At 42.6% G+C, this 14977-nt stretch overlaps 1 protein-coding gene across 4 annotated transcripts in view; it reads left to right on the forward strand.

Moving 5' to 3' along the window:
• Positions 1-14977, forward strand: part of RAB28 (RAB28, member RAS oncogene family) — a 402891-nt gene that overhangs the window by 268333 nt on the left and 119581 nt on the right. For all 4 annotated transcript variants that reach the window (XM_087875223.1, XM_034408871.3, XM_034408867.3 and 1 more), the window contains exon 6: positions 6073-6150. In XM_087875223.1, the coding sequence (XP_087731349.1) occupies positions 6073-6150 (78 nt within the window). The remainder of the gene's footprint in view (positions 1-6072; positions 6151-14977) is intronic.

Consider the following 14977-nt stretch of genomic DNA (forward strand, 5'->3'; position numbering starts at 1 on the left):
GCAGAAATATATATGCTATTTAGTATACTGTTTTTGGTGTAAGCCGCCCAGAGTCCTCGGAGAGTGGGCGGCATAGAAATATGAATAATAAAACTTCCGGTTGGCTCTGCGAGCTTTGCTGACATGCCTCTGTGGGTGTCCGATCCCCGGCACCATAAAAGCTGCCAGAACAGCCGAAAAACAGCTATCTGGCAGCTTGGAAACCTCTCCCCGGGCAAAGGGGAGAGAGGAGAGCCGACAGAGCCCCCTAGGAGAAATCCTGGGGCGCGAAGGGTGAGAGCTCCCTAGAAGCCTGTCAATCTGCTCCGGACCTGGGACGACTCTGCTAATTAGCGGAGCTAGAAGCCGCGACCAATTTCTGCTGAATACAAATGAGGGATTTATATCTTGAATTGCTGCAGGCAGAACAAGCCAGGAGAAGTCAGAGTGCAAGTATTTACACTTAACTCCAGTGTTTATAGCCTCCTTCGGAAGTAACAATTAAGCAATTTGCAACAAAATGGCGATTGAGGCTTGAAGAGGCGTGGATAGTGAAAGTTACAGGGAAGTTTTGTTTTGCTGGCAGCCTCTTGCCTGATAAGAACTTTTGTACTGAGAGAAGGAGGACTTTAATACGTTAATTTATGATTGGGGAAATCCTTTGACTTTGAGGAACTTTTCTTTTTGGCTTCTGACTAAAATATAAAGACTAATTTAAACTGAAATGGCCTCAAAATCTGTAAAGACTGTTCCTATCAAAGGAACTGGGAGCACTGGAAGCTCCCCAGCTCACACTTCTAGATTGCAAGCCTCTGCCCCCCCCAACAGACCCACAGACTCTAATGTTTGAGATGATACAAGCAGCCCTACAAGCCACATAAGATAAAATTGCTACTGTGATTAATGTAAAAATTAATGAAACCAATGAAAAAATTAATGAAACCAATGAAAAAATACAGGCTGTTTCAGATGAAATCTCAATTCGGAATCAGCAAATTAGGGAAGATATATTACTGGCATTCAAATGTTTGGCAGGTGATATTGAAATGATGGATGATAAAGTTCAAGAAATTAAGCAATCCACGGAAATTTTGGACAATAAATTAGGAGAAACTCAGAACAGAATTGAAAGGGCTGAAGCTGATGTAACGATGATACAATACAGAGATATGGAATTTGCTTTAAGATTTAGAGGGGTGAAGGAGAATAAACAAGAGAATTTGAAAGAAATGATGTCAGAGGCATTAGCACAGCTGCTGGGGGAGACAAAAAATGAGCTGGGCTGGCAGATTGACAAGGCATATCGTGTTAACTCTTGGGTGGCCAGACAGAAACATTTACCAAGAGACATTGTAATATATTTTACCACAAGGAGACTACGTAATGAAATTTTACAGGCTACTTTTAAAAACAAGCTTCAGGTTGAAGGCCAGGAGGTGATGACAATGAAAGAAATCCCCCCCAAGATCTTGAGAGCCAGAAGGGAGTATGCTTTTCTGGTGGATGAATTGAAAAAACGCCAATTACAGTATAGATGGGAGGTGCCAGCCGGCCTAGTGGTGACTTATTCAGGAGAGAGATATTGGCTTAACACAATATGGAAAGCAAGAGATTTTTATACCAACGTATTAAAGGCTGGGACTCTCAAATCACCAGAAGGAAAAAGAAAGAAGGAAGTAATGGAAGGAGAGAGAGAAGAGCTACTGACAGTAGTTCAGGGGGGAGCTTTGACTGGTCAGGAAGAACCGTTACAAATCCAGATGGCTGTTCAAGATTTGGACTTAATTGACATATTAGAAGAACCAAAGGATCAAAGACAAACCAGAGCAGCAACAGCTAAGCGCAAGGAAGAATTAAGACAGCAACAACTTCAGATGGCAACCCAAGAAACTACCAAAACAGAAGCTGTGGGGGGAGCAAGACCTAAAGGTCAACTGAGGTAAGACCATCAGAAATTGCTCCAGATGCTTCAGAGACCCAGAGATGGGAACTAGATTTTTGACCTGGAATGTCAATGGTTTGAATTCTCCACAGAAGAGAAGGAAAATATTTCACTATCTTAAACAATTTAAGAATGAAGTAATTTGTTTACAAGAGACTCATATCAGGATACAAGATCAAAAATATCTGATAAATTCAAGATTAGGTACACATTATGTAGCAGCAGCACCAGAGAAGAAAAACGGTATAGTTATATATTTGAAAAGAGACTTAATTGCTAAATTAGTTGAAGCAGATGATCAAGGAAGATTTTTAACGATTGAACTTTTAATAAAAGGAGAAAAAATACTTGTAATTGGAGTTTATGCCCCGAACCAACAACAAGAAAAATTTTATAATTTACTACATTCAAAGTTGACACAATGGGGATATAAAACTTGCATCCTATTGGGGGACTGGAATGGTGTTTTGGACGTAAAGAAAGACAAGAAGGGACCCAAACAAAATGTTTTAACAAGAGCAAAATTGCCCAAACCATTTTGGGAGATGATGGACGACTGGGAGTTGAGGGATATTTGGCGTGAAAGAAACCCAGAAGAAAAAGATTTTACCTTTTTTTCGGATAGACACCAATCTTTTTCAAGGATCGATTTTATATTAATTACCAATGATCTCTTATCTAGGGTGAAGAATACGAAGATTTGCTCAAAAACTTTGACAGACCATAGTCCAGTTTGGCTGGAATTGGAGTATGGAAAAGGGCCTAGGAGGTCCTGGAGGTTAAATGGTAACTTGTTTAGGTATGAAGAAAATGTAAAAGAGTGTAAAAAATTTATGAAAGAATTTTTTGCTATGAACATGCAAAAGGGTACATCTATGGAAATGGTATGGGATGCAAGTAAAGCATATATGCGAGGAATTTTGATATATTTGAATAATAAATATAGAAAGAAACGGGAAAAAAAGAAAAGAATTAGAAGATGAGATTAGTAAACAGGAACGGGCTTTAATAGCCAAACCAACAGATAAGAAAATTAAAGACGCAATTAATTTATTGAAGGGTCAATTTAATATGTTAATAGCAGATCAAGTGGCAACTAATTTACAATATACAAAACATAATACTTTTTGTAACGCTAATAAACCAGGCAGGTGGTTAGCATATTTGTTAAGGAAAAAGCAGAAATCAAGGACAATAGAGAAAATAAAATATAAGGGTAAAGAGGTTTATGAGCAAGAATTGATTAAAAAATATTTTTTAGAGTTTTATTCAAGGCTGTATACTGGTGATAAAATTAAAGATATAGATATAGATAGATATCTGCAGAAAGAGAACATTTATACAATTTCAAAAGAGCAGAGGGATAGCTTAAATCAGTTGATAACCTCCGAGGAAATTTTGTTTGCAATTAAGCAGTTGAAAGTGGGTAAAGCTCCTGGAACGGATGGTTTGACAGCCATTTATTATAAAAGCTTACAGGAAGAAATGGTGGAACCATTGAAGGAATTATTTAATAATATACAAGAGGGAGGAGGGGTACCTCCAACTTGGAAGACAGCATTTATTTCGTTGATTCCAAAAGATGAGCAAGACAATACAGATCCTGAAAACTATAGGCCGGTTTCACTTTTAAATACAGACTATAAGATTTTTGCTAAAATTTTAGCAAATAGATTAATGACAGTTATGCAGCAAATGATTCATCATGATCAAACTGGTTTTATAAATGGTAGACAAATGAAAAGCAATGTAAGACAAATTGTTAACTTATTAGAGTATTTGGGAAGGAACAACCAGGTCCTTGCAGTGCTAGTTTTTTTGGATGCTGAAAAAGCCTTTGATAGATTGAATTGGCAATTTTTATTAAAATTAATAGAAAGGATGCAACTTGGAGAACATTTTGTACAATCTATTAAGGTAATATATCAAAAACAAACAGCGCAAATAATAATTAATGTTGGTTTAACAGATATTTTTAATATCGAAAAAGGAACAAGGCAAGGCTGTCCCTTGTCTCCGTTATTGTTTATTTTGACGCTGGAAATTTTATTAAGTTAAATACATGGGACGGATACAATAAAGGGAATTAAAATTAGACAGCATGAGTACAAGCTACGAGCATTTGCGGATGACCTGATAGTTACCTTAGCCCAACCGGTACAATCGATTACAGCCTTGATGGATATAATCTGCTCATATGGATATGTATCTGGTTTTAAAATAAATACAGCTAAAACAAAGATAATAGCTAAAAATATGGTTAGAAGCCAGAAAGAAGAGATAGAAAGGTTAACAGGATTTGAAATAGTTAAGAAGGTTAAATATTTAGGGGTTTATATTTTGACTGCAAATATGAAATTGTATCAGTATAACTATGAACCGTTATGGCAAAAAATACAGAAAGAGATGGAAAATTGGAAAAAATTACAACTGTCTTTGCTGGGAAGGATAGCCACTGTAAAAATGAATATTTTACCAAAATTTTTATTTCTTTTTCAAATGATACCTATACTTAAGAAAGATGAAAATTTGAAGGAATGGCAGAAGGGCATAAACAAGTTTGTGTGGGCAGGGAAGAAACCGCGAGTTAATCATAAGATAATGCAAGACACTTGAGAAAGAGGTGGTCTTAAAATGCCTAATTTAAGATTGTATTATGAAGCCGCGGTCCTCTCAGCAATTACAGACTGGATAAATTTAACGGAGGAAAAGATATTGAATATTGAAGGATATGGTCTGGTCTACGGCTGGCATGCTTATTTATTGTATGATAAGAAAGTAGATAAGACTTTTAAAAGTCATATATTAAGAAATGCTCTATTACGTGTCTGGAAAAAGTATAAATATAAATTAAATGATAAGTTACCGATAGAGAACATAAATTTGGAGCAAAAGCAAGATAAGATTACATATAAGGAACTCCTTTATAAGGAAGGAGTCAGATTACAATTAAAATCTATGGAGCAATTAAGAGAATAAGGAATTATTAGGACTTGGTTTCAGTATGGACAGCTGCAGACCAGATGGCGAGAAGATAAAAAAACTGGTATTTTGCAACAGGATGAGAATTTGATAAAGCAAATAAGAGATAAAGGTCAAATGCATATAAAAAGGTTGTATAATGTGTTAGTGGAAATAGATTCAGAAACAGAGCTAGTTAAGGATTGTATGATAAAATGGGCACAGAATATAGGTGAAACAATAATGATGGAAACATGGGAAAAGATATGGGTTAGAAATGTAAGATTTACACAAGCTCAAAATTTAAGAGAGAACTTTTATAAAATGTTTTATAGATGGCATTTAGACCCAAAAAAACTAGCCTGTATGTATCCAAATTTACAACCTAAGTGCTGGCGATGTGAGTGTGAAGATGCTACATATTTTCATATATGGTGGACATGTAAAAAAATTAAGGCTTTTTGGATAAAAATATGGTGGATTATTCAAAATATTTTAAGGAAAAAAATTAAATTTACATCACAGTTCTTTTTGCTGGGAATAGTTACGGATTGTACTGTGATAGAGACGAAATTGGTTTTGAATTTAATAACAGCTGCCAGGTTACTGGTGGCACAGTACTGGAAGAAGGAAGATCCACCCACCATTGAGGAATGGACAGTAAAAGTTGTGCATTTGGCTGAGATGGCAAAAATTTCATCATATCTTAAAGACCATTCAAATGAAAGATACATATCGGAATGGAGAAGATGGATTGACTATATACAAAAGAAGTATCTGAATAAGAAGATTCATATAGCTTATGAATGAAATATTTTTAAGTAGTTTATGTTTATAGTTTTTTGAGTTATAAGGAGTTAAAGATCTAGGGAAAATACGAATGCAATAATTTGTTAGTATATTTTAGTTTTACGTTTGTGAATGTCTATACCCTGTGCTTGTTCTGGGAAGTCTAGGGACGGGGGGAAGGGGGGGGGAGAAAATGTTTGTATTTCTTATAAAACTTTTCAATAAAAAAAATAATAAAAATAAAATAAAAATAATAAATAATAAATGATAATAAATAAAATATTATACAGATAATTTCCCCATCATGTCTCACTGTCATTCAAAAGTGATTTTTTGCTATGTTAGAAATATCTTTAGGATGTATATTTCTAATCATTTAAGTCTTTCATCTTTTTAAATAGGTGTTCCTGTGTTTTCAAGGAATTGCAGCTAACCTCGTTGATGTCAAATTAAACAGAGCAGAAATAGAACAGTTACAGGTAATACTCCTAATTATTTACACACACGCGTAAAAGTTCAACATTTTTGTTGTTGCATAGTGGGAAGACTGTTACATATTATCATTTTTCCTCAGACATATAGAATCACACGCACACACACATATCTATGTCTGTCTGTCTGTCTGTCTGTCTGTCTCTCTCTCTCTCTCTCTCTCTCTCATCTCTATATCTATCTATCTATATCTATCTGTCTATCTATCTATCTATCTATCTATCTATCTATCTATCTATAGATTAGATAGATAGATAGATAGATAGATAGATAGATATAGAGATTATATAGAGATATCAGAAAATTGTCCAATCCAGATGTGTAAAACTTATCACATCATATCCCAAAAGACTCAAGGTGTAATTGCTGCCAAAGGTGCTTCAACAAACTACTGAGTGAAGCATCTGAATATTTATGCCAATGTGATATTTCACTTTTTAAAAATAAATTTACAGACATTTCTAAACTTCTGTTTTCATTTTGTCATTTATGGGATATTGATTGTAGATTAATGGGAAAAAATGAGTTTCAACAACTAGAATCGAGCTGCAGCATAACAAAATTGACAAAAGTGAAGGCCGTCTGAATACTTTCTGAATGCACTGTGTTTATTTATTTGCTTGTTTATGATGGATACCCTGGACTAACACCAATCACATCTGCCAATCTGCATTGGACTAGTGTGGCAGATTATGATCTATTCTTTCCAATGCAATATCAAAAACGGCCCTCATTCCCCGGAGGTTCTAGTGTAACTACCCATGACAGCGGGAAGATCTGCCCGAAGGTAGACGGTGCTAAGAATCACCAGGTTAAATTAGTCTGCCTTTGGACTTTGAACATAGGAATGCTCAACATTCAAACAATAAAAACTGACGCGTCATTAGAAGAACTGCTGATTCAAGTCAATAATATGCATTGGGATATCATTGGAATATGTAAAACACGACAGAAAGGCAAAAATTTAGTTGAACTTGATAGGACTGGGCATTTACTCCATGTAAATGCCCAAGATGGACAATGTGGCAGAGTTGGTTTTCTCATCAACTAAAAGCTGAAAGACTAGTAAAATTTGAAAGTATATCAAACAGAGAAGCCCATTGCATCATTTAATTGACAATACAAGCTTCAAATCATTCATATCAACAATAAGCTCTAAGAGGTTGGAGAGTTTTATGACGATGTGGTCTACCTTCAAGAAAAGTGTTGTGGCTCCGTTACCTGAGCCTGTGTCATTGGCAGGAGAGGACTCCGAGAGTGAAGGAGAGGAGTTGGCAAGGCCTCCCTCTCCAGGACGCTCCTCTCTGGCAATGCCTTCGGTGTCCACTGAAGAGCAAGAAATAGGGCCGGGGCCAAGCACGTCCACGCAGCCACAGATGGACAGTGATGAGGGTAATAAGTCTTGGCTGGACCCATGCCAGCGTCGCAGAGATAAGAAAGGGCGTGCCCGAGATTAGGCTGAGTCACTGGACCACACCCCACAGGATATAAAAGGGAGCGTGGTGGCCAGTCAAACCTTGTGACGAACAAAGCTGAAAGCTTCCACGCCATTCTGCATTGCTGGATTTTTGCTTTAAGACTTTGCTGGAAGTATCTCTGGACTTGATTTAATTCTGTAATTATTGAACTGCTTTCCTTTGATGTATTAGAAGTGGGGAGAAGTTATCTCTCCTCTTTGTAAATAATAAATTTTTGGCAGGCAGCCACTAGTTGTTGCCAAGTTCCGTTATCATAAGGAAAAGGATTTTGCCGGCTGGTTTGGTCTTTAACTCCTGAATGTCTGTTGGTGTGTGTGCGTGGGGTTGGGGACAGAACAAAAAGAAAAATGCTAATACAGAATACTAATGGATAACTTGAATGCAAGAATAAGAACAAAAACTGAAGAAAAAGTGACTGGCCCGTATGGAAGTGGTGAACAAGATAATAGAGGTGACAAGCTAATAGATTTTATATCATGAACTCATTTTACAAGAAAAATGCTAGTAGAAAATGGACATGGAAGAATCCATCTGGGTACACAAGCGAAATTGACATCATGTCAAGTGATAAAACCATATTCTGTAACTGTACTGTCATCAATGGTTTTAACGTTGGAAGTGACCATAGAATGGTATGAGCTAAAGTGAAGACAGACTGTCGAAAAGAACATATGAAAAGGATTAAAAAATCACGAAAATGGAAAACGGTGATAAGCTGTTAGAGGAGAACAGCGATTTTGAAATTAATCTATCAAATCACTTTGTTCTATTGAAGGATTTGGAAGAGATGAATGTTATGGACCAAAATGAACAAATAGTAAAAAACGCTTCCCTCAGGCGCTCAGGAGGGGTGGGGGAGAGGCAGGCATGCCTGCAGAGACGGGCTTTGGCTTCCTCGTTCTTTCTGAGGCAGCCTTTGCTGCTTCAGAAAGAGGAAAGAGAAAATGAGTCTGTGGAGAAAGAGGAGAAGGGCGTGCGGCTCTGGAATGTGCATTTCCAGGGAGGAAAGCATTTTTGGGCGGCAGCAGGGAGGAGCCCAAGCAAGGATTCGGGGTCGCAGCAGAACGAGGAGCCAAGCCCGTCTCCACCGGCGCACCTGCCTCTCCGCCCCTTGTTCTTGCTGGCCCTGAGCACCCAAGGGAAGCGCCTGGTGGCTATTTTGAAAGGGGCAGGAGCGCTCTATGCAAACCGTGGGATAAATGTATTGCATTTCAGGCAGCGGCTGGTCCCAGCCTGCGCTGCCACCTGAAAATCCTTTCTTCCCTGGAAATGCACATTCCAGAGCCGCCAGTCCTTCTCCTTCTCCGCAGACTCATTTTCTCTTTCCTCTTTCCGAGGCAGCAAAGGCACAGGAGGCTTCCCAGGAAGCCCAGCACCCAGCAGGGAGGAGCCCAAGCAAGGATTCAGGGTCACAGCAGAATAAGGAGTCAAGCCCGTCTCTGCCAGCGCACCTGCCTCTCCCCCCCTTCTTCTTGCAGGCCCTGAGTGCCCAAGGGAAGCGCCGGGTGGCTATTTTGAAAGGGGCGGGAGCAGTTTATACAAGCCGCAGGATAAGTGCATTGCATTTCAGGTGGCGGCTGGTCCCAGCCCGTGCTGCCGCCTGAAAATTCTGTATCGGATCAATTGTTTAGTTTATTAGCTTCTCCAGATTTTTTCATTCAATCTCCGGCTGCTGAAACTCCCCAAAGGTCCCTCCGAGTGGCCCTTGCAAACTCCCCCGCACTCCCTCTGCCCCACGCCAGTGAGGCCAGGAACTGCCGTTGCTCAGGGCCCGAGCCTCCCAACCAGCAGCCGCAGCCAGGAACCAGAGCTCCACTTTCCCCAAAAGGCTGGCAAGCTTTCAGTCCAGCCTCAGGGCCGCCGCCTTGCACTGGGTTGCTTCTCCCTGCGTGTTGCTGTGGGTTTCCCCACGGAGACGGCTGACTCTCTCAGTCGGAGGCCAAGAGCGCAGTGCCAATTCACGGCCGTTCCTCCCGGGGCAGCTCAGCTCAGCACCATTCCTAAAGCCAGCAGCAGGTCCTCCAAGCAGAGAGCAGATGCCGGGCTGGCCGGAGACGCCACCCCTTCACTCTCTGCTCGCCGGGCCAGGCAGCGGTCCAGCCGTGGCTGCCTCGGGGGAGAGTGCGGCCGGGGTCCTGGCACTCCCTTGCTGGGTCCCTCAGAATGCAGCACGGAGGAAACCCGGGATTCGCTGGCAGCGCGGATGATTCCCACTTGTGGCGATTGCAGGCACCAAGCCCGATGGCAGGAGGGGGCAGCTGGGGGGAAGGGAACCGAATGGGGTGGGGGGGACGGGACGGCCGGCACAGCCACAACTCCAGCTCCTTCAGTCGCGGGTTGCAAGCACCCTTTGGAACAGGGCTCTCCAACCTTGGCAACCTTAAGATTTGTGGACTTTGAGAACTCCCAGAGTTGCCAAGGTTGGAGAGCCCAACCCTGCCTTGGAAAGGCCCGTCGTAAGGCAGGCAGGAGGGTTCGACTCTCACGAGTCTCCGCTCCTGCAAGGCGCATTTACAGCCCGGGGGCAGAGCTGCAGTCCTGTTTGCGCCATTCATTGCAAGCCTCAGCTGCCCGCCAACCGGAGAAGGCAGGCGGGCCCAGCTGGCAGCAACCACGGCCTCCTTGCGTATTTCCCCGCACCCCCTTCTGACTGGGGGAACAGCATGGGCAAAAGGCTGGTAATCCGGACTGCACAAGTAGCTCGCGCGGGGAGGGAGGAAGGGAATCCCTGGCTTACCTTGCTCTGCTCCCTTAGGAAGTGACCATCGGGATTCCCTCTTTTGGCACGCGCGTCAATTGCTGGTCTTTGTGTGGGCATGCGTGCCAGAAATCAGACCAGCTGGCCGGTGCACGTGCGCACTCTGGAAACAGGAAGATCATTTTCCTGGAGTGCGCATGTGCAATGGGTGGCTGCTCTTCCAATTTCCGGCATGCCCATGCACATGAAAACCAGATGATCGCCGTAGCGGAACCCGGAAGAACAACGGGCGATGGCTCCGCGTGCCTGGAGAAATGGCTCTGAGTGCCACTTCCAGCACGCATGCCATAGGTTTGCCAACACGGCCCTACACCATTTCCGACAAAGGCAGTCCAATCTCTTCCTGAAAGCCTCCAGTGATGTAGCTCCCACAAATTCTGAAGGCAAGCTGTTCCACTGGTTGATTGTTCTCACTGACAGAAAATTTCTCCTTATTTCCAGGTTGAATCTCTCCTTGGTCAGTTTGCATCCATTATTCCTTGTCTGGTCTTTAGGTGCCTTGGAAAATAGTTTGACTCTTTCCTCTCTGTGGCAGCCCCTCAAATATTGGAACACTGCTATCATGTCTCCCCTGGTCCTTCTCTTCACCAGACTAGCCATGCCCAGTTCCTGTAACCATTCTTCATATGTTTTAGTCTCCAGTCCCCTAATTATCTTGGTTGTTCTTCTCTACACTTTTTCTAGAGTCTCAACATCTTTTTTATAGTGTGGTGACCAAAACTGGATGCAGTATTCTAGGTGTAGTCTTACTAAGGCTTTATAGAGGGGTATTAGTACCTCACTTGATCTTTATTGTATCCCTCTGTTAATGCATTTTAGGATTGCATTGGCTTTTTTGGCTGCCCCTGCACACTGCTGGCTCATATTTAGCTGGTTGTCCATTAAGACTCCAAGATTCCTCTCACAGTTACTGCTATTAAGCCTGGTTTCACCCAAACTATATGTGTACTTTTGGGATTTTTTGCCGAAATGTAAAACTTTACATTTCTCTACACTGAATTTCATTTTGTTAGATAGGGCCCAGTGTTCAAGTCTGTCAAGATCCATCTGGATCTTGAGCCTATCTTCTAGGGTGTTAGCTATTCCTGCCAGCTTAGTATCACCTGCAAATTTGGTAAGTTCCCCTTCTATTCCCTCATCTAAGTCGTTTATGAAGATATTGAAGAATACTGGGCCTAAGACAGAACCTTGTGGTACTCCACTGCTTACTTCCCTCCATGTAGACATAGACCATCAAGGACTACTCATTGGATACAGTTTGTCAGCCAGTTATGAATCCATCTGATGGTGATGCAATCTATCCCACTTTTTTCTAGCTTACCAAGAAGTAGGTTGTGGTCTATTTTGTTGAATGCCTTGGTGAAGTCTAAGTATATTATGTCCACAGTATTTCGCAGGTCTATTAATTTAGTCACTATGTGTCTAGGATTGTCTTTTGAAAGCCCCACATAGACAGCTTCATGTACAACTGGGCTGTTCATAACTTCTCAAATACTGCCCACACTAGCTTTAAGTGCTCTTCCATGTTCTTGGTATAAATAAGAATGTCATCTAGGTACACCAGCACCCCTTTATACAGGTGTTCATACAGGACTTGGTTTATCAACTACACAAATTCTGCTGGCTCTCCTTCCAGCCCAAATGGCATCACCTGAAATTGGTAGCAACCCAAAGGGCAGTTGAATGCAGTTTTCCACTTATCCCCCTCCTTAATCTTCACTTGGTAGTATGATTCCCTCAAATCTACCTTAGTGGAAATTATTCCATTGGATAGGTAACCCAGCATGTCCCTTATTTATTTATTTATTTTATTTTTTCATATTTGTATACCGCCCTACTCCCGAAGGACTCAGGGCGGTGAACAGCCATAATAAATACAAATACATATAGAAGTTAAAAACTATTAAGAAACAGATTAAGTAATTTAGGCTCAAAGATTAAAAAAAAAAATCCAAATTTATCTAAAGAGGTTTAAAACCCAATTTAAAAGCCAGTTTAAAAGCCAATTAAAAAGGGAGAGTTAGGCCAGACCAGCTTGTTGGAATAGAAATGTTTTCAGGGCACGGTGGAATATGCGTAAGTCTTGGATGTTTCGTAACTCCGGGGGAAGCCCGTTCCAGATGGTAGGTGCCCCCACAGAAAAGGCTCTCCCCCTGGGGGCCGTCAGTCAACATTGTTTGGCCGACGGCACCCTGAGGAGTCCCTCTCTATGGGAGCGAACTGGTCGGTGAGAGGCTATTGGTGGCAGGAGGCGGTCTCGTAAGTACCCTGGTCCTGAGCCATGGAGCGCTCTAAAGATAGTAACCAAAACCTTGAAGCGCACCCGGAAGACCACTGGGAGCCAGTGCAGCTCGCGCAGGAGGGGGGTTACATGAGAGCGCCACATTGCTCCCATTACCACCCACGCGGCCGCATTCTGGACCAGTTGGAGCCTTCGGGTGCTTCTCAAGGGGAGCCCCATGTAGAGAGCATTACAATAATCCAGGCGTGAGGTGACAAGGGCGTGAGTGACCGTGCGTAACGAGTCCCGATCCAGAAAGGGATGCAACTGGCGAATCAGGCGAACCTGATAAAAAGTCCTCCTGGCTACGGCCGCCATATGCTCTTCAAAAGACAGCCGTGAGTCCAGGAGGATGCCCAACGTATGGGAGCCAACGACTCGCCCCCAATAGTCAGAGATGGCGCCAACTGACTATATCGGGACGACGGAACCCACAGCCACTCGGTCTTGGATGGGTTGAGTCTGAGTTTGTTCCTCCCCATCCAGATCCGTACGGCCTCCAGGCACCGGGACATCACCTCGAGGGCATCATTGGGGTGGTCTGGGGTGGAGATGTACAGCTGGGTGTCATCAGCGTACTGATGGTACTTCACCCCAAAACCACGGATGATCTCACCCAGCGGCTTCACATAAATGTTGAATAGAAGGGGCGAGAGGACCGATCCTTGTGGCACCCCACATATAAGGGGCCTCGGGGTCGACCTCTGCCCCCCTGTCAACACAGACTGCGACCGGTCAGAGAGAAAGGAGGAGAACCACTGTAGAACAGTGCCCCCCACCCCCAACTCTTCCAACCGGTGCAGCATGATATCATGATCGATGGTATCAAAAGCCGCTGAGAGGTCTAATAGGACAAGGACTGAGGAGCAACCCCTGTCTCGAGCCCTCCAGAGATCATCAACCAATGCAACCAATGCTGTCTCTGTGCTGTACCCGGGCCTGAATCCCGACTGAAACGGATCTAGATAATTCGATTCATCCAGGTACTGAGGCAGTTGTCGTGAGGGGGAAGGGATACATATTTTCCATGCAGGTGCATTTTAACCCACGTAATCCACGGATAGCCTAAGAGACCTATCTTTCTTCTTGAAAAGCACAGGGGCAGCCATCCTCGACTTCACTTGCTGGAGAAATCCTCTGGCTAAGCTCTTGTCTATAAATCCCCAAAGTTCTTCCATCTTCCTCAGCATCATGGAGAACATCTTCGGCTTGGGCAACTTGACCTCTGGCAAGCTTTTAATAGCACAGTCTGTGGGGCGATGGAGCGGGAGCACATCTGATCCCCTCTCACTGAATGCCTCTGCTAGGTCACAGTATTCTTTTGGAACGAGCGGCTCTAGCTCCTTGCTTCCCTTTAATGTATTCGCTGACTCAGTTTTCATTTTCCTAACTGCAGGCTCCCGCTAGCTGCTTTTCTTCTCATTCGACACTTGTTGCTTTCCCAATTTACTGATGGATTCAATTTCTTCAACCAGGAAAGCCCTAGGACCATGGTCTCAGTCATTCCAGGAGCCACAGTAAAATGAATAGTCTCTACATGGGTCCTGACCCTGAGGCTCACTGGTTCCATTAGGCAGATTGCCGGCACCACTTCCATAAGGGAATCATCTAATTGTAAGACTCCCATGGGCTGCCTTAACTTCCTCAGTCTCAGTTTTAGTTTCTCCACCATCTGGAGACTAATTAGGCACCAAGTGCACCCAAAATCTCCACCCAGTGTGCCATAGGGATGATAGTGCCACTATCTGGTGGCAATGATGGTGATCCGGTCATCTTCCCCTTTGCTTTCCCTCTCAGAGAAAACCAAGCCAGGCTTGACGTGGCTTGGTGTTTTCTCCCCTTTGCTGGATTGGGAAGAGACTTCCATGACCCGTTGAACTGCCCACATTTTCTCATGGTTTTGCGGGTGATTTTCTTGGCTTTGGTTGGTTCGGGGCTCGCGGTGCGGATGCCAGCTGTGGCTTGAGGCAATCAGCCACCCGGTGATCTTCCTGTTTCCTCTTGTTTGTTACTGCATTTCCACTCCTATATCTTCCTCATTTACTCTTTCCTTACCTTTTAACCCTCTCCTATATCGTGTGGGAGAAATTAATACCATTTCTCCCACACTATATAATATTCTGTTTCCTCTTTTTCTTGTATTTCCTTTGTAAGTTTGTCCATTTCTGCACACTCCAAAACTTTTCTAATCAGATTATCTTCCGTTGGTATATTGTTATTTTTCCAATGTTGTGCGTATATTATTCTTGCTGCTGTTATAATTTGTATAATTAAATACTGTATTTTTTTTTCGTAAA

Source organism: Pantherophis guttatus, chromosome 8 (genome assembly GCF_059756535.1).
Source record: "Pantherophis guttatus breed Tessera chromosome 8, ASM5975653v1, whole genome shotgun sequence".
Taxonomy (NCBI): domain Eukaryota; kingdom Metazoa; phylum Chordata; class Lepidosauria; order Squamata; family Colubridae; genus Pantherophis; species Pantherophis guttatus.